This window comes from Arvicanthis niloticus, chromosome 2, assembly GCF_011762505.2.
Source record: "Arvicanthis niloticus isolate mArvNil1 chromosome 2, mArvNil1.pat.X, whole genome shotgun sequence".
NCBI lineage: Eukaryota > Metazoa > Chordata > Mammalia > Rodentia > Muridae > Arvicanthis > Arvicanthis niloticus.
In genome coordinates this window covers 2,688,290-2,709,108 of record NC_047659.1, presented here as the reverse complement: position 1 = coordinate 2,709,108, position 20,819 = coordinate 2,688,290, and the positions used below count along the sequence as shown (strand labels likewise).

At 42.7% G+C, this 20,819-nt stretch overlaps 1 protein-coding gene across 1 annotated transcript; it reads right to left on the bottom strand.

Moving 5' to 3' along the window:
• Nucleotides 1–590: 590 nt before the first annotated feature.
• LOC143441239 (disks large homolog 5-like) lies at nucleotides 591–20,550 on the bottom strand. The gene is made up of 5 exons (XM_076928327.1): nucleotides 20,441–20,550; nucleotides 3,681–3,703; nucleotides 2,687–2,849; nucleotides 1,369–1,500; nucleotides 591–684 (listed from the first exon to the last, which is right to left on the bottom strand). Exons 1-5 carry the CDS (start codon nucleotides 20,548–20,550, stop codon nucleotides 591–593), a joined length of 522 nt encoding a protein of 173 aa, XP_076784442.1.
• Nucleotides 20,551–20,819: the final 269 nt, after the last annotated feature.

Here is a 20,819-nt window from a genome sequence, read left to right as displayed (position 1 = left end):
CCCACTGACTCCCTCCCAATACCCTACCTGCCCTTGAATTGTCTCACACTGGGCATCCAGCTTTCATGGGACCAAAGACCTCCTCTTCCACCTATGTCTCACAAGGCCATCGTCCCCTACATATGCGGCTGGAGCCATGGGTCCAAAGCAAATGTGCTACAGGCACTGACTTCATCACTCAATGTTCTGTGCTACTACAATGGAGGCAGCCACATAGAGCCCATCTAGAACAATTGCATGTTGGTATGTAGTGTGTGTTTACCCTATCTGTCTTAATGAACTGAAGCTTGTAGGTGAGTAGGAGGGTTTGCTTGCCAATCTTCCAGTTTCTTGAAAAAGTATAACTCCACAGAACGTCTTGTAAATGATCACTGAAATGAACAACTGGATAAGACATTTGAGAATGCCTGGACAAGGTGGAGGACAGTTATCTGGGCTTGACTGTGTTTATGGTTAGACATAAGGGCAACCTGCCCCTGATCATCCTTGATGCATCCTACCTGCTGCTGCTTGGTGTATTTCTCATATATGTTCGTGCTGGCCTCAACACATAGCCTCTTTGTTTCCTTAGAACACACATCCAGTGCAATCTACTCCCTAAGCAGCTCTCTGTACTCATTCCACAGAATTTTTACTTGCTTCTTCAAATGAAAAGATTCTGTAAGGAGGTGACAGTTCCTGATGCTGAACTACAGAGAAGAAATGGTGATTCCCAGGCAGTGTCTATCTTTCTCCCACTTCTCCAAGTACCATCCCTTCTCATTATGGGCCCTGATCCCCAAACAGCCCCAGACTACAGATGAGAGTAGCCATGTGACATCACATATGAGAAGGTCAAATTGAGAAGACATCAACATTCCAGAAGACTCAAGGTACTTTTGAAAACCCTGACACCAACAGGGAATCATGTATCTCCCAGAAGAGGACATGGGCCCCACGACTGCATATATGTCATTGGTAATAGAAAACCACTGGAGAGTAGAGACAGTGGAAACCTTCTCTAGGAGAGGAGAGCAGACCCAACAGGTACACATCTTCCTATGTGTCTCATGCAAACCAGATCTATATATCTGTTTTCAGCGCCCCAGAAACTCAAGGTAGATTGATGTCTCCATCAAGGTGCACATCTTTTCTATCTAGAGGATACTGAGTTGGGAAGGATAATGATTGGAGGGGCTCACTGACTCATCAGGCTTGATTAAAATGAGTCCAAGTGATCAATATCCTAGAGCCATCCTTTGAGGGAGGCAAGCTTCCAGTTGAGAAGTAATCAGTATGGAACCAGAGTCCTCACTTTGTTTCAAAGACAATGATGGGCAGATACATTCTGTGCCTAGTGCTGTGGAAACGACAGTGTGAGTCACTCACCAGTAAAGTTGATTTTCTTGAATCAGCTCCTGGCACTTGTACAAGGCCTCACAGATCTGCTGAGGAATTTTCTTGAGATCAGTCATCACCTGTTCGTGTTGCATCTCCAGCATCATGGTCTCAAAGTTGATGCTGTGGGAGGGCAAGGCCCATAAAGCAAATAACTTCTGAACTAAGGATTCAAGGATTAAATCAATTCAAGTTGAATCGTGGACTACCCCAGCCCATATATGCCACATCCTGACGCCTTTGTACTGGGTCCTCTTGGTGCTTATTAAACTTGTTATATGTGGTCTGGGGCCAGTAGAGTTAGAGAATTAAATGAAGAATCTGACCTACTTTAGCTCCCTAAGGGGGCTTGAAGAAATAGATTAGGTCTCCAAGAACTTTCCAGAAGCCTGTGCCACAGGCCAGGGTCCAACTTAAACCTGTGATGATGACTCTTTTTCTGTTTATAGACAAGGATTTCTAAATCCTTGTGTCTATAGCTACATCAATTACTAAAGAACATAATCAGTATTTACAGGGAAAGGGTTTATTACTTATATCAGGAGTTTCCAATGCTCATCAGAGGTGAGCACAGAGGTCATGTACTCTGCTGCTACAAGTGAGGCTCCAAGGCCTCCTCACTATCATTACCTGAAAATGAGTCAGGTAAATCCTCAGGCACCATCACACTACACAGACTCCCTGGATCTTAACTGGAACACATGTGCACACACACACACACACAGAGAGAGAGAGAGAGAGAGAGAGAGAGAGAGAGAGAGAGAGAGAGAGAGAGACTCACACACACTCACACACAGAGAGACACACTCAAACTCATAATCCCAAATAAATACAGTGATGTGGCAATATTTTCGTGTATAATGAACAGATGATTTGTAGCAAATCCAGTCACTGAGGGGCAGCATGTAGAACGAGGTCCTTCAGGCACTTGACAGGACTTAAATGGACTCAAAGCAGCTCCAGAAAATTACAAAAATGATTCACCATAAACACACAGTAGCTAATCTCTCTCACAAAGCAACAGCAGTCCAGGCTTCTCAAAATGACTGATGAGAGCTCACCCAGTACTACTGTTAATTGAAGACTGTGATTCATGCCAAAGGATCTGATTTGCTTTGGAGGAATCAAAATAGCCTATGACCCCATCTCACTCTTCTCTGAACTTCAATTTCTGCATCTAAAATCCAATCAGCAAAATGAATTAGGACATGAGGACAGCCTGGAGTTGTAGCCTCCTATGATATGAAGAAATCTGAGGTCAACAGAGTAGGTCCAAGATAGTCAGCTGAGAACTAAGCATAATAAATACCTGTCTTTCAAATCCTTGTCAGTATAATGTGCCAGGATTCCCCGGAGTTCATCTCTCTCATTCTTCATCCTTTCAAGGTCCCTTTTGAGCTTCTCCAACCTCTTCATTCTCTGCTCCTGCTCACTGATGGTGTAGGCTTGGGAGGACTCTTTCCCAACAGACCCTTCAGGTAGAGAAACACAAGGAAACTTGTAGGGAAAATACGACAGGAAAAGGAGAAACCATACTTACTCCCACAGAGAAGCCTGAGGAAGAGGGAATTCTAGAGACACAGTGAATTCCTGAAAGGGCAGGAAAGCTATCTTCAAGCTGGGATCCTCACCTATGTCCCTGCTCCCAACCACCATCACTAAACATAGGGCTCAGTCCCTACTGCAGTCCCACTAACCCTGAAGTGCTTAAGCTTTCCCAGTCAAGAAGAAATTGAGGGTATTGCCAGTTTATGTCTGAAGATGTAGTCTGTATTTCTTAGCACAAAAAAGATTGACCATAAACACCAGCACCAATCATCTCCCACAAGCCAACACCTATCCTTGCTTCTTAAATGCATGATGAGAAACCACACACTACTACACTTATCCCAGACTGTAATTCATCCCACATCATGTGTGTTTGAGACCAGAGTCTCTGAGACCTTGATACTTGACAAGGGGATTATCCCTCTCTGTTCTTGGCATCACATATTCATGTAACCTACAGGAATCTATTGAGGATGAAATGCTTCAGCACTCTATCCTGAGAGCAAGGCTTTGTTATTCTCACAGAACTTTCTCCTGGCATCCTTTGCCACTCAGCAGGAAATTCAGATCTCTCAGCAAAGCAACTGCAGGCTTGTTAATTCCTGGATCTCTGCCAAACTAATAATCAGAAATTCTCAACTCTGGGTCTGCCAGTGAAGAATGTGAAGGCTCCAGATGCTAAGCCCTTCTCCTGTAAGGACCTGCTCAAGGTCCCCTCCACCAGGAACCTTCCTCATGCACTGCCCAGGACTCACTGTGTCTAACCCAGGGCCATCTCCTTCATCCTGCTTTACAGAATGCCTTCTGCCTAGGTTTGGACTCTGGCTGTACTGCATTGTCCCTGTAAAATAGCCTGAGCAGGATGCAAAACATGACTGCTTGTGAACCCAGAGGCTCTGAAGAAATACCACACAGGCACTTGGTGCCACCACAACACTAGTGACCTCACAGAAGATCCGACAGTTCTCCTGGATACAAGAGATTGTCCAGGGAAGTTACTACTGATTATGTCACTTGAAAGTGCCGTGGCCTACCTGCTAACCAACTTGCCCCACATTGATCAGTTTCTGAGGTGCCCTTTCCGGAGTCTCTCCTTTGACTCATGGTATAAACTTTTGCAAGTTCTCCTTTCAAAGCTAGAGATTTCTCTCTGCTTCATTACAAGGCAAGCACTTTGGATGGGAAGAGTTGGTTAAGGCCTTGGCATGGGCAGCTCATCTTTGTTAGGACCTAAAGCTCTAGGGTCCTTGCTTAAGGGAGATTCTTCTCCATGATAAATCTACCCCTGTGCTCTATTCATGTACCACAGTCCAGTTCTCCAGGTTGTCCTCTTTTCCAGAGGCAAAAATCATTCTCCTGCACTTTTCATTTTATGCAAGTTGGATTATATGTTCTTATTGTCCACATGCATTGAGAGGAGACATTATTTCAGTATATTCAGAGATGTATTTCACAATTCCATTTTTTGCAATTTAAAGTCCCTTGTTCTTGGCAATATAGGAAGGAGTTCAGGTCCAGAGGAATATCAAATTGTAAAGTTCAGTTCTCTTCTTCAAAAGATAAAATCCCACATTTTCCCTTTCTCCAATACAATCAGACAATGTAGGCATCTTGAGCAACGTTCAACAGGGACATTGGATTGCTGCTGTGTAGTTCCACTTGCCATCACTTGTCCAGTATCTACCTTCCTTGCTTCCCAGTTCCAGGCCCGGGGATGTTGGCTTTGGGGATATGATCTTGTATTTATACTATACCCAAGACTCAGTAGGATGGATAAGAGATGGAAAGGCCTCACATCCTTTGAAACCTCAATTTAAAGGTCTCCATAAAGTTCACGAAGGACTGTTTTGGCATTGTTATCTGTAACAACTGCTTTTCGAGCTGAGAATACTGAATCAATGGTACAATGTGACCTAACCTCTCAGGTGTAGGAGCAGAAAATCATGTCAATCCTTTCAAAACAGATTGTGTTGTACTTGGCCAACTTCTCAGCCACACCGTATCACTATGACAAGGATCAAATGTGGCAATCATGCAGAGAAGTAGCAGTGAATTTATTAATTAAAATGGAAAGGATTTGGAATAATAGTCAATCCTACTGCAGAAATATATGAATTTTATTATATGCTTGAGGTTTATATGAATTTTATTATATGCTTGAGGTTTATATGAGAACGGCAGGAATAACAGGGTGATTTTTTTTAAAAAAAAAGAAAGTATGAATTTCCTTGTATAGTCTTGCTCTTTGATTTTATATTTCTAAAAGTGATTAATTAATGTTCAGAAAGTTTAGGAAAAGCTATTTAACTATCTAGTGAACTCCTGCAGACACAATCTGCTTCCCAACAAGTTAATACTTCTCTGTCTGCCGTGTTTTATGCTAGTCAGCAATTAAAAAGAAAAGTGTGTTGAATAATTTGTTGTTTCCACAGTGGATAAGCAGAAATAAAAAATGTAAAGACTCAAATAAAGACCACAGAGTGTTTCCTATTTTGTTCCTCTTTGAACCACTTATTTATTTAAGTCTTCCTTTTCATAGCTCCAAGTGTGCTGGAGCAGAAGCTTCCACTGCTGTCTGATGTTTGGGCTCTCCTCCTCATTGCTTAGAAGCAGAGGTGTTCTAAAGGACTCAAAAGGCTCTGGAGATGGTCTGGTCCACTTCATTCTTAGAAATACAAGACCCAGGGTTTTACAGGACCCCTGAAGTTTATACAACTAAGCCCCGATAATTGATCAAGTTACCTCAATTTTACCATACAGCTTCAGCTACAGGCATCCGAGCACAGAGATCAGCAGATTAGAATGGAGTGCCCCTCTCAACACTAAGAGATTCAGCATAAACTTGAAGTATACAGATTTTAATCATTAGCATTTATAGGCATTATTTTACGGAGTCACTGTCATCTTCCAGGTTCTGTTGTGGCTTCATTTTCCACAGTTCTTCTGGGATTGTAATATCTTTACTGATCTCCATGAATGCTAGAAAATAGTCTGGCTTGAGCCACCTAAAAAAAGAAACTTAAAGTCTGTTCCATCTATGGTACTATTGTTTTATTGTTGGTTTGTTTTTGAAACAGGGCTTCTATTCTCTATGTATTCCTGGCTGCCCTGGACCTTTCTGTGTAGAGCAGGCTGGCTTCAACCTCAGAGATCTGCCTGTGTCTCTCTCAAGTGCTGGGATTAAAGGCATGCACCACCATTGTCCACCTACAGTCCTTTTGTTTGAAGGAACAACATAAAATATTTATTCACTTGAGAAGTAGAGTAGAAAAAACACAATGAAGATTCAAATAGTGAATAAGCTACACATTTAACTAGCCTTCAACCAGTTCACTAAATATTCATTATTTGTTCAATGAATGACCTGTTATTTATATGAAACAGAAAGGATTAGCTGTTCCTTTTTTCTTCAGGAAGAATTTACTCCAGGTTCTCAGTTAGACAAAAGCCTGCTCCCCTTAAAGGTAAATGGAATTAGGATTGCATTTTTCAGTTTCGCATAATGATGCTATCATCAAGGCTCCAGGCAGCTGATAGAGAACTTCAGAAAGATAATGTTTCCTAGGCTTCCACTTTAATGATGGAATCTGAAACAAAAGTGAACTGGTTTGTATGTTGAAACGTTCCTGAAGGTAGCAAAGGGAAGAGATACAATCATGTAGCTGAATCCCAATAGTTGCTTCAAGGGCCAAAAGGCTGCAATGCCAGAGTGTTCTTTGGAAGAGCCATGTTGGAAAAGTGGCTGGTCATCTATTGACGATGGGGTATTGAGTTGTGTTTAGTCACCGACAAGCCCACTTTCTCTGTCAACCCCTTGGAGAGGAGCTTGTTAAAAATTTCCCCAAACGAAAAAAATAATATTACTTAAGAGCTTCATAGAGCCTAATCCAGTCTTGGCTTTGCACATCTTATGCATGTCAAACAGGATGTTATAGTCTCCATTGTTTTTAAAGAGTTCTAATTCACTTGTCAAAGGTTACACCTCCAGTCTGTACCTTGTCCAATAAAGAAAAAAACTTTAACTACACAAGAGGTAGGTTGCTGACAAATATTTCAAATACTTTGAGATTTTGGATCACCTGTGATGCCTTATGGAGTGGAAAATTATTGTCAGGAGTAGATTATGATACATAGAATATTTACACGTTTTAAAGGTCAGCCTTTCCCTGACAGCAGTATTGGTTTTTTTTCTTATTAAGGTGCTCTGGGAATTCCGGAGTTCCCTATCTTGGAACATTCAGGAGGAGACTATAGGTTGAGCATCTCTCATGTGAAAACTCACAGTGTTGAAATGCTCCAAAGTGCAAAACTGGAGTCTCTTCATGGAAACACAAGTGGACCTCACATGAGGGTTTGCATGGAAATTTCAGGCATAGTAAATGTATTCTATTCCTACATTTCTATAGTAGGGTCTCAGTACATAGTCCTTGTTGACTTGGAACTTGCTATGGATAGCCGACTCCACACTCAGAGATCCACTTGTCTCTGTCTCCCGAGTGTTGGGATAAAAAACGTGCACCACCACATCTGACATGAAGTTATTGTATTTATATTAAATCATCTTCATGCTAAGCAGATGTATATGAAGCATAGACAAACACTGAATGAGCTTTCTAAAAATTTTATCTTATATGCAAGATATCTTATCTTGCTTATATAAATCATTATATTTATATGTTACATATGTGGATTTTTAAAAGCCCTACCACACAAAATATTTGTGGTTCTAAGTGTTGTTTTGGAATGTAAGATACACAAAGGTGTTTTGATTGTCCCATGTAACAGCCATCCTCTGGGTATACAAACAGGCAGAAGACACAACCTTGCCCATTCAGAGTTAATTCCTGTGATCACACTGAGTTGCTTAGGGATGGCAGCCAAATCTAGTTGGCAAGTTACAGTCCTCTTCTGCTATCATCTCCATTGGAAGAGAGTGAAGAGATACCCTTTACATGTTTGCTAAGTTAGGATGCCACCCCGTGTAAGACAGAAGATGTCTTCCTGTGAACAGAAGAAAGCAAACACAGAAAAGCCAAACAAGAAATAAAAAAGGACAAGTGACAAATCCTGCTGGCAATAGTTTAAGCACCCAAGGCCAGGTCACTGCTCACTCAGTTACATAGTTAATACCTTCCTCTTTTTTGTTTGTTTGTCTGATTGTTTGTGTTGTGTATTGGCATTGCCATTTGAAAGATTTCTGGGTAAAAATCTATGCCATTCAACAAGTTCTTAGAAGGCTGATTACTACATAGACATTAAAGAGGAGAAAGAGAAGGAGAGTTCAAGCCTGCTTGTGAGGGGCTTACAGTCTGTCTTCAAGATGCATTACTTCATGGCATTTGCTGACTTTAACCAATATTATAGAGTAGGTTGATATGAGGTACCTAGGAATAGAGTAGCATGCATTGTACTAAAGTATAAGAAACAGTTTACTCTAAGTTTAGAGTGTATTTTAGTCTGGTGGTTCAAGCTGGCAGACAGAGATGTATAAATCTATTGCTGTTCCCTGTTAATTCCTTAACCACACTGAACAATGATAAGAAACAGGGCAAATACAAAGTCAAATGATGTGTCTGTTCTCAAAAAACTTTTGGTGCAGGACAGGCAAACAGTCCAGCAAGAACTGTGTGGTAATGCCATGCATCTTAAAGGATGACACTTTATAGACAGATGGTGACATGCAGCAAGTTGTTGGTGCTTGCTGACAGAAAGCCACTACCTAGAGACTGTGGGTGGAAGGCCAGAGTGGCCCAGAAGAGATGCCCAGCCATTTGTCTGCATGGAACCATGCTGAGGAACATCACTAAGGAATAGAACCCATGTCAGCTAGGGAGACTGTTGACTGTGTGCCCCAAACTGGGAAACCTAAGTACCACTTAAATGAAACATGCCTTCTTCTACTAGACATTAGCTAAACCTATCATTGAAGTCCTACAGGAGAGAAGGTTTCACCAGGCTGCACAGCAAACCCAGCAGGACACAGCATAGTGCAGAGATGTCAAGAACTAAAGGATTTTAACTAACACTCGCTAGGCTTCTTACCCATTAAACACTGAATTCTGTTTTGCTGGAATAGGATGGCTGGGTGTTCCTACTAAATACTGACACAGCCCAACAGATTCATGTGTCTGGCCAAGAATTTATAATCCAAGAAACCCAATGACTGGAAGACATTGTGGTTTGCAGGGCATGTCCCATAAGTCTTTCAAATGTATTTTTGCTTTGCCACAGTTAATTACTGGAAAAGGGGAAGTGTTCTACACAGTGCTGATTCTTAAAGCATTACTTACTCAAGTGCTTAACGTTAATATTAAATACATTGCCTTGATTTAATATTGAGATGTGGATGCATGCCCCACGCCAAGGAAACAGCATAACCCAACTTGAAGTGGACTTCAATTCCAGCACTACAAATGCCTTTAGTTGCTTTCACCTGAATTCCTTACTTAAAAGCTTTGAGTATTTTAAAGAAAACCAGAATCCTACCCAGATCCCAAAAGAGTAAGACCTGGGTTCCAAGGACTTCAAGTGAAAAAAATTCCACTAAGAGACCAGCCCAAACAGCAGGATGATGTACCAGTCATTCATCCAGGGAGGCAAACTTGTGCAAACTGCCAAGTTGGCAAACGTTAGTGGTGGAACTCAATCTGACTGCAAAGTTGACCAGCACCCTATGCTCTGTGCCAGGCCCATAACACCTTGGAGAGCTCCCCAAGTGCTAGTAGGAGCCTTAGGGGCGCTCAGAGCTGGGTTGCCCTGAGCACCTCTGCCCCCTTGCCCACTCCTGAGACCAGCCTCACCCGTCCTAGGCGCACAGCAGGTTCCTGAGGCCTATAAAGGCAGGTAGCATGGGGCCTGGGAAAGAGACTTGGGACTCACTCACTTCTCCGTGGGATCCAAAGCAAGGCACTTGGTGGCCAGACTAACAGTCTCATGCTGAGCCTGATCCTCACTGCAGAGCATAGCCTGCTCCACAGACCCCGCTCCTCAACCTCTGCGCGTGCGTGCGGGCACCCACAGTGCCAACTGCCAGCAACTGCCGGCAGGGGTCCCCAGTAGTGATCCATCTCAAGGCAGGAGAACTCAGAATTAACTGGAGGGATCACTGGAAACCTACTGACTCCTGGGACATGTTCCATTCCGGGATCAGGTCTGGAAGAAATCTGCAGTTGTGCATTTCACAGGTTGCCGGGTGATACTGTACTAATCCTAGATCACACTTGGAGACCAACTGCTCTGCAGCTAACATGTGCTTGGTGTCCAGACATGTAGCATTTTCCCAGAGAACTGTTAGCACAGTCAAAGAATGAATCTGAGTTAGTGAGTGACTTTTACACCAGATTTACTCCTTCCCATCTCACCTTCCAATCTCTTCTATTAAGGACAGCTTCCCAGAGCACTCAAGTATTACGAACCAAAAAAAAAAAAAAAAAAATGTTGCTGTCAATAAGGTGAAAATTTCAGAAGGAGGAAGTAGAGAAAGTGTCAATGGGGAATCTACTCCTCTGAAATGAAGCCGTCCTCAGAAGTTACTGACTGAGATCTCAATAACAGCATCTCAGGAATTTCATGCACACCATTCCCAGACTAGGCTGATTAGGAAATGTAAAGAAAATAAACTCCCATCAACGTTTTCCATGATTATCCTTTTTTCTCCACAGTGCCAAATGCTGGTTTTTTTAACTATTTAATTTTGTATCATTTTATTTATTTTGAGACAGTGTCATCATGAGCTTTGATTAGCTTAGATCTCGCTATTTATTTATTTATTTATTTATTTATTTATTTATTTATTTTAGGTAGGTGAAAAAATATTGATACCCAAGTGGAGGTCAGATGATAACTCGGTGTGGCAGTCACAAGAAGCAAGGGTGGAGAGGATTTCAAAATAAAGCATTAGCTCCGAATTCAGGGACCCTTCTACAGAGTTCTGCAGATTCAACTCAGACTGCAAACACTGTAACTCCCAAGGTAGGTCTGGGTCTTGTTTTTAATGTGACCCTGGGCCCAAATGTCCCCTCTTTCTGACATCAGTCTGCTTCTGCCTCCTGAGTGCTGGGATCAAACAGATTTTCTACGCGCCACTGTTCTGCATATTTTAATGCTTCTTATATAATTTTTGAATTCCCTGACTTTCATCAGAGTGTAAAAGGCCTTTGAAGAATAAGTTACCCTTGTCTGACACCTTGTGGTAAGATAGAGTCTTGCAGATTTTATTTCTAAGGATGGTAAAAAAAAAAAAAAAAATTAAAAGGAGGGTTAGAGAAACTTCTAGTTAGTGAGCTAAGGCTCACAACCACAGGGAAAAGGTTCCAGTTCCCAGCACCCAGCTTGTCCTTCAGGGTCTCCTTTGTTGGCCAGAATCTTCATAATAAAGTTGATACACCAGAAGGTTAAATAAATTAGGTCCTACAAATAAGTCTGTACACCCAAACTGCACTCAAATACTTTTATCACATTTATTTATTGTAGGCATGTGGGTGAATGTTACTGTATGCATGAGGCGGTCAGATGACAACTCAGTGTGGCAGTCACAAGAAGCAAGTGTTGAGATGGTCTCAAAATAAACCTATAGCTCCAACTCCAGAGACTTCTCTCCTCTCACCATGCAGTTCTGCAGATTCAACTCAGAGTCCAGAAACTGTAACCCCCAAGGTGGTAGGAAACATCTGTAATTCAGCATCGGAGCTGGGTCTCCAACCAGAGTATTGTATCTCATGTGGTGGTTCTAGGTCAGTGGCTTCCGAACATGATGAATCCATGTGCCTTTGAAGGATAATTTCTGGACCCCTGTAGAGTGTTGGATGCCATTTTAGAGGTGAATGGAGTAATATGGTATAAAAGGAAAAGTAGAGAAGACACTACTGAGACTGATTATGTTGGGAGGGCCCAGATAAAGAGAGACTGAACATGATCGACACATTTTGTTTCATTTGCTGATGGCACATGGAGTTCATTGAGATATATGTTAGTGTGGTTAAAGTATTAAAATTAAAAATAGCTAGTTGGGGTACTGCTTAGCTCCAACACAGGTCTCCTGACCCTGACACAATCTAATTTTGTTTTTAATCACAGAGAAGTAGTTAAATATTTGCCATAACTGAAACACCAACCTAGCTGTAATAACACATATCTTCCTCCCCCATCTCCCCTTCTTTCATCTCTCCCTCTCCTTCCTTCCCCTCCTTTTTTCTTTCTGTTCTTTTTTCTGGGGATGTGAACCCAAGGCATCATGCTGTACCACTTATCCATAACATGCAGGCACTAAGAAGTCCCATCGGAATCTGCTTTCTGTCATTGCTGATGATGTCCTGGCAATAGTCATGTTTGGCCTTCATTCTACTTTAGGTAGCATCTGTTCATTTCCATGCATTTCTGCTTGCTCAGGGCCTTCACATTCCAAAGAGAGGATTGCTTACACACACCAACACAGACCTCTTTTCAGCAGCTTTTCTGAATTCTCATAGCACCTTAGCTTCCCATTTCATGTTTTAGTTTTAAACACAAAACCACCTAAGTATTAATAATGCATATGTTTAGGGGGGTTGGTCAGGTGCAGCTGAAATTCTAAGTTCTGCCCCAAGACCTGGTTGCTCCAAGATGAGCAGATCCTCATGAACACCTGCCTTTGATGTGTAAACCATGCTCACCAATTTAAAACTATTCATTAAATAAAACTTGTCACAGTGAATAACTTCAGGGAATAGAAGGAGGTTGAGTTTGAGTTACTGGGTTGTGGGAGTAGGAAGGTGTCAGAGGCAGGGACCACAAGGAGAAGAGAGAAGAGAGACAGGAATAGATAGATATAAAGACAGAGATAGAAAAAAGGCAGAGGAGGAAGAGGAAGAGAAGTAAGAGGAAGAAGAGGAGGAGAAAGAAGAATGGGAGGAAGAAGAGGAATAGGAGGAGGAGAAGGAGGAAGAGGAATAGGAAGAAGAGGAGGAATAGGAGGAGGAGGAGAAGGAAGAGAAGGAAGAGGAGGAAGAAGAAGAGGAGGAGGATGAAAAAGAGGAGGAGGAGGAATATACTAGGGAATATCTAGGGACCCTAATTATTATTGAAGTGAAGGCTCTTATTATATCTGGAGTGCAGGAACCTGCATGGTTCTACTTTTGAGCCCCACCATCTGTGAATCCCCAGAGAAACCATCTCACAGGAAATTCATGCTCACTGAAGAGATACTATAATCAGCAAGTGTGCTACACATAAATCTTCCCAAGGATAAGCCTTGAACTCTAAAATGAATATTCATGAAGGAAGAAGGATACCCATGCTCTGTGTATAGATACTGTAGTATTATCTGTGGGATGACTTAAGGGACAATCGCCTCAGGTCATACCAGAGAGTTCAAAAGTGAAGAAAGTATACACAATTGACACAAATTCTGTGGATTACAAATGTTTCATAGACAGGAGTTCTTTAAAGATGGATCAGAACAATGTTCTGAGCTGTTCCTAGATGTCTGAGGAGAGAGTCATGTGGAAGGACTGAGACCCAAAAATGCAGTTAGACAGGTAAAGGAAATCTCCTTGGCTCCTGCTATCCTGTCCTAGTTCCTCATCTCAGAGACAGCAAAATGATGCTCCATTGTTTCAGCCAGGCCATGGACACACACACACACACACACACACACACACCGCAATCACACAGAGAGGAAGAGACAGACACACACATTACTGAACACACACAAGTACATGTTCACACATACAAGTGTAGTTCATTGCAGAAACATTTTGATTTCCCAATTCATGATAGCATAAGAAGCCATCCAGGATAGTATAGAGGCATAAGAAATAAACCCTTGAATTGAACAAAAGCCTGGAGAGATGGCTCAGCCTCTAGGTGCACTGCCTTGTCTTCTGGAAGTCCTGAGTTCAAATCCCAAGAACCTCATGGTAGCTTATAAATCATCTTTAGTAAAATCAGATGCCCTACTCTGGTGTATCTGAAGAGAGAGCTAGTGTACTCACATACATAACTGCATAAATTTTTCAAAAAATAAAGGAAAAATCCATGAATGTGATAGGAAAATAGTAGGCATAGCCTATAGACATGTCAATAAAACAAATGCTTTCCCCTAATAAACAAAGGATGGAAATATGGGGCTAGGGCTTGGTATCCAAGCCTGCTTAGCAAGTTCCCAAGGCTGTGCACAGTAGGCTTGGTTGCTAGCAAAGGCAAATAGGATCATGGGATTGGAGTGGACAAGCAGGATCCTGGCTCTTGTTCACTGCTTCTCAGGGACTCCAAAGTTAGCAGCATCTTCCAATAGGCCCTCCATTTTCCACAGCCTGTGTGGCTTTGTAACCAAAGCTATGAGCCCAGGCAAGTAGTAAATCTCTATAACCAGGATACAAAGTGAGACTTTTCTCCATGTAAGGGGATTCTGTCAAGGATATTTTGTATAAAATAAGTCTGACTAGATCAAGACCAAATGGTGGCATGTATTATCACGCTAGACCATGGAAGGGCTGGACTACACTGTACTTATTCACTGCTTGACTAATGGACATCTGGATAGTTCCTACTTCAGGATAGCTCTGTGGAGTACCACTACAAACATGATTTGCCCTAACTTCTCTGTGGACACCTACTTCTTGTTCTGGAGTCACTGGATCAATGGGGACTACAGTATATCTTTCTGAAGAGATGTATATGGCTTCTCACAGGGCTGCCCCATTTTATAGCATCAGCAATATCTGAAATTCTTCATTTCTTCCAACCCTCCTAGAGGATGATTTTAACTTAAAGCAAATCACATTTGAATGACAGCTTTTACAGAGTGCTACTGACAGAACACAGAGTGAGTGCTTTAGACTACCAGGAGCCCAAGGGGCTGTCTGAGGTAGCCCTGTTCTAGCACCTCACCATACTTATGGGCCTTCTGCTAGATGCAGATGCAACACCAAGCAGCTCAGTCTTTCACAGAGTTATACCCAGGACAAACTCTAAGGCCAATGATAACTGAGTCAAGCTAAGGAAAAGTTGGAAAAAATGTTGGGAGGTAATGAGGAAAACAAACTAGGATGCTGAGAAGATGCAATGAGCCACCTGACCTTCCAGCAGGCAGTCACTATCCACCAAGAGCAGAGAGGGGACACAGACTCTTAAGCAGCCTTGTTGACTCACGGGCCCATGGATTTGACACAGCAGCCTCCTACTCACCTCCATGTACCACAGTCTTGGTTTTCCTACAAATGATTTCAATATGGGTAAATAGATTTCCCACTATGACCACTTTCAATAGTGATAAAGAATTTTCCCACTATGAATGGTTCACAATCTGACTTTACATCACTATTTGTCTCCTTTTGTTCTATTGAGCTAGGTGTAGCAGCATGATGACCTGCTGCTCTGTTTCATGTTTCCTTGATGCAAAGTGAACTGACACTGACACTGTGGTGAGCCCCACACTCCCATCTTAGAACAAGAGGCTGGTGTTCAGGTCCATAAGTTTCCTTTGAAAAGGACCACCTTGGGGCCACCTTTTGTCTCATGTGTGCAACCAGCTGTTGATGAGCACCCCTTTGTGCCCCATATCCTGCTGTGGTTACAAGAGTTACATGTCTGCTTTGCGGTTGTTCCTCACATGGGTGGGCCTCCAAACCCCTGGCTAGGAAATTGTAATGAATGAAGGAAGGACTGGGAAGGGGAAACTGAAGTCACATGGTAAGATTTCAGAAGGGTGGGCTAGGCTAAATGTGAAATTATTGACTTTTAAGTGTTGGCAACATGGGTTCTGTTTGTTTGATAAAGGGTTGAATAACTCAACTGTGGGTTATGTGGAGCCTAGGTGTCTTGGGTAAGACCCGTCCTGGCAAACAAACGCCCTCCTCCTTTCCTTGTTCATTTCAACCAAAATGACAAGAAAGTTCACAAGAAGGCACAGGGGGCCAAGTTGTGTATCTGACACCTGGAAAAGACAGCACTGGCTTCTTCCATGTTAAGAAATTGTTTTCTTACAACAACAACAAAAAAACCCAAAACAATGAAATATGTAAAAATGTTCTTCCTCTCTGTGGTAATTAAACCTTGTAGCAAATACTTGATACAAACAATTCCAGGAGCTCTTCCTTGGAGGTGATAGAAAACTTAAAGATGCTGGTCAGACTGCTTAACCAAAATAGTAAGTTTTAGATTCAGTGACAGTCCTGGGCTATGTTGCAGAAAGACTGATCAAAACCACATGTAATTAACTGGCCTCTCAACACACCCAACAATATATATATATATATATATATATATATATATTGGCACAGACATGCATATGACCTTCTCCCCCCCACACACACCATAATTGAGCAGGAAACAATAAGGAGACCACAATGCTGGAGGAACCATTGAATGTAGACTGTTAAAAGCTGATATTTCATTTGAGACCCAGGACTCTGTAATCTATCCCTTGGGGACTAAAAAAAAAAAATTAGTAACTTATGCAGACTACTTTGAGACAGTTGGAGAAATTTTTCTCTTGAAGCCTCACATCTCTCACCCAAATTCCCAGCCTGAGAGAAGCCTTTCAGACATCCCTGTTCATCCAGTCAGCTCCAGAATACAAGCTCCAGGAAAGAACTCTAGCAACAGTGGCAGAATCCAGGACTGACTAGCTGCTTTTCAGGCTCTATTAGTGTGACCCAAGATCTCGGTTAGGATAAGAGACCATCTTGCAATGCAAGGGTTGAGGGAGAGAGAAAAGATACAAGACCCCAACCCACCTCTTTTTTTTAAAAAAATAATTTTTTTGTAGATACTTTATTACATTTTAAATGTTAGCCCTTTTCTTCATTGCTGCCAACCAGAAACCCTCTATCCCATTGCTCCTCCTCCTACTTCAATTAGGATACCCTCCACTGAGCCCCCTAATACATCTAGCTGCCCTTGAATTCTCTCACACTGGGCATGCACCCTTTTAGAAACAAAGACCTCCTCTCCCTCCTATGTCTCACAAGGCCATCCTCCCCTACATATGCAGCTGGAGCCATGGGTACAAAGCTAACAAGCTACAGGCGCTGACTTCATCACTCAATGTTCTGTGCCACTACAAAGGAGGCAGCCACATAGAGCCCATCTAGAATAATTGCAAGTTGGTACGTAATGTGTGTTCACCCTATCTATCTTAACGAACTGTAGCTTGTAGTTGAGTCAGAGGGTTTGCTTGCCAATCTTCCAGCTTCTTGAAAGAGCCTAACTCCACAGAAAGTCTTGTATCTGATCCCTGAAATGAACAACTGGATAAGACATAGGAGAGTGCCTGGACAAGTTGGAGGATGGTTTTCTGGGCTTGACTGTGTTTATGGTGAAACATGAGGGCAACCTGCCCTGGTCATCCTTAGTGCATCCTACCTGCTGCTGCTTGGTGTATTTGTCATATATGTTCATGCTGGCCTCCACACCCAGCCTCTTTGTTTCCTTAGAACACATCCAGTGTAATCTGCTCCCTAAGCACCTGCCTGTCCTTGTTCCATAGGATTTTTACTTGAGTCTTCATAAGAAGAGATTCTGTAAGGAGGTGACAGTCCCTGATGCTGAAGCACAGAGAAGAAATGGTGATTCCTAGGCAGCATCCATCTTCCTCCCGCTTCTCCAAGTACCATCTTTTCTCATGATGGGCCCTGATCCCCAAACATCCCCAGACTACAGACCAGAGTAGCCATGGGACCTCACATATAGGAACGTCAAATTCAGAAGACAGCAACATTCCAGAAGACTCTAGGTACTTCTGAAAATCCTGACACCAACAGGGACTCATGTATCTCCCAGAAGAGGACATGGGCCACACAACTGCATATATGTCATTGGTATTAGAAAACCACCTGTAGGTAGAGACAGTGTAAACCTTCTCTAGGAGAGGAGAGCAGACCCAACAGGTACACATCTTTCTATGTGTCTCATGCAAACCAGGTCTATAAATCTATTTTCAGTGCCCCAGAGACTCAAGGTAGCTTGATGTCTCCAGCAAGGTGCACACCTTTTCTATCTAGAGGATACTCAGATGGGAAGGACAATGATTGGAGGGGCTCACTGACTCATCACACTTGATCAAAATGAGTCCAAGAGGTAACAATCCTAGAGCCTTTCTTTGAGGGAGGCAAACTTCCCGTTGAGAGGCAAACAGTATGGAACCAGTGTATTTATTTGGGATTTGTTTCAAAGACAATGATGTCCAGACACATTCTGTGTCTACAGCTGGGCAAAACTACAGTGTTAGTCACACACCAGTTAGTCACTCACCAGTAAAGTTGATTTTCTTTAGTCAGCTATTGGCACTTTTACAAGGCCTCACTGATCTGCTGAGGAATTTTCGTGAGATAGGTCATCACCTCGTGGTGTTGCATCTCCAGCATCATGGTCTCAAAGTTGAACCTGTGGGAGGGCATGGTCCATGAAGCAAATAAGACCTGAACTAAGGATTCAAGGATTATATCAATTCAAGTTGAATTGTGGACAACCCCAGCTCACATATGCCACATCCTGGCGCCTTTGTACTGGGTCCTCTTGGTGCTTATTAAACTTGTCACATTGGTTTGGGCCCAGTAGAGCTAGGGAAATAAAAGAAGAAAGCTGACCTGCTTTACCTCCCTGATGGGGCTTGAAGAAATAGATTAGGTCTCCAAGAACTTTCCAAGAGCCTGTGCCACAGGCCTGGGTCCAACTTAAAGCTGTAATAACTCTTTTTCTGTTTATTGACAAGAATGTTTAAATCCTTGTGTCTATTGCTACATTAATTACCAGAGAACGTATTCAGAATTTACAGGGAAAAGGGTTTATTACATATATCAGGAGTTTCCAATGCCCATCAGAGGTGAGCATAGAAGTCACATGCTCTGCTGCTACAAGTGAGGCTCCAAGGCCTCCTCACTATCATTACCTGAAAAGTGAGTCAGGTAAATCCTCAGGCCCCATCACACTACACAGACTCCTTGGATCTTAAATTGAATACATACTAACAATCTCTCTCTCTCTCTCTCTCTCTCTCTCTCTCTCTCTCTCTCTCTCTCTCTTTCTGTCTTACACACACACACACACACACACACACACACACATTCAGAATCCCAAATAAATACAGTGATATGGCAGTATCTCACTGTATTATGAACAGATGACTTGCAGCAAATCCAGTCACTGAGGGGCAGCATGTAGAACCAGGTCCTTTAGGCTCTTGACAGGACTTAATGGACCCCAAACAACTCCAGAAAATTACAAAAATGATTGACCATAAACACACAGTAGCTAGTCTCTCCCACAAAGCAACAGCAGTCCAGGCTTCTCAAAATGACTGATGAGAGCTTACCCAGTACTACCTTTAATTGAAGACTGTGATTCATGCCAAGGGCTCTGATTTACATTGGAGGAACTAAAATAGCCTATGACCCCATCTCACTCTTATCTGAATTTCAAGTTCTGTGTCGAATATCCAATCAGCAAAATGAATTTGGATATGAGTACAGCCTGAAGTTGTAGCCTCCTATGATATGTGGAAATCTGGGGTCAACAGAGAAGGCCCAAGATAGTCAGCTGAGAACTGGGCATAATGACTACCTGTTTTTCAAATACTTGTCAGTATAATGTGCCAAGATTCCCGAGAGTTCGTCTCTATAGTTACTAATCTTCTCAAGGTCCCTTTTGAGCTTCTCCAACCTCTTCATTCTCTGCTCCTGCTCACTGATGGTGTAGGCTTGGAAGGACTCTTTCCCAAGAGACCCTTCAGGTAGAGAAACAAAAGTAAACTTGTAGGGAAATTAGGAGAGGGAAAGGAGAAACCATGCTGAGTCCCACACAGAAGCCTGAAGAGGGAATTCTAGAGACACAGTGAATCCCTGAAAAAGCAGGAAAGCTATCTTCAAGCTGGACTCCAAACCTATGTTCCTGCTCCCAACCACCATCACTAAATATATGGCTCAGTCCCTACTGCATTCCCACTAACCCTGAAATGCATAAGCTTTCCCAGTCAAGAAGAAATTGAGGACATTGTCAATTTATATCTGAAGATGTAGTCTGTACTGTTAAGCACAAAAAAGATTGACCATAAACACCAGCACCAAACATCTCCCACAAGCCAACACCTTTCCTTGCTACTTAAATGCATGATGGGAGATCATACACTAGCCACTTACCCCAGACTGTGATCATCATGTGTGTTCAAGACCAGAGTCTCTGAGACCTTGATACTTGACAAGAGGATTATCCCTCTCTGTTCTTGGCATCACATATTCATGTAACCTACAGGAATCTATTGAGGATGAAATGCTTCAGCACTCTACCCTGAGAGTAGCTTTGTTATTCTCACAGAACTTCCTCCTGGCATCCTTTGCCACTCAGCAGGAATTTCAGATCTGTCAGCAAAGCAACTGCAGGTTTGTCAATTCCTGGATCTCTGCCAAACTAATCATCAGAAATTCTTGACTCTGGGTCTGCCAGTGAGGAATGTCAAGGCTCCAGATGCTAAGCCCTTCTCCTGTAAGGACCTGCTCAAGGCCCCCTCCTCCAGGAAGCTTCCCCATGAACTGCCTAGGACTCATTAGGTCTTCCCCAGGGCCATCTCCTCCCTGCTTTACAAACAGCCTTCTGCCTAGGTTTGGTCTTTGGTTTTACTGTATTGTCCCTCTGAAATAGCCTGAGCAGCATAGAAAACAAGACTGCTTGTGAACCCAGAGGCTCTGAAGGAATACCCCACAGGCATCTGGTGTCACCACAACACTGGTGACATCACAGACGCTTCTAGGGTTCTCCTGGATACAAGAGATTGTCCAGGGAAGTGACTGCTGATGATGTCACTGAAAACTGCCATGGCCTACCTGCAGACCAGCTTGCCCCACATTGACCAGTTTCTGAGGTGCCCTTTCCTGGAGTCTCTCTTTTGACTCAGGGGATACACCTTGGCAACTTTTCCTTCA

Bases quoted from the DNA above. Each gene is read 5' to 3' on its own strand.
- LOC143441239 (XM_076928327.1), bottom strand. From the start codon at position 20,550: ATGCTGCTCAGGCTATTTCAGAGGGACAATACAGTAAAACCAAAGACC. The intron at 1,501-2,686 runs GTATTTATTATG...GCCCTCCCACAG, and splicing joins GACAAGGATTTGAAAGACAG to CATCAACTTTGAGACCATGA. The intron at 685-1,368 runs GTGAGTGACTCA...TCTGTAGTTCAG, and splicing joins CAAGAAAATCAACTTTACTG to CATCAGGAACTGTCACCTCC.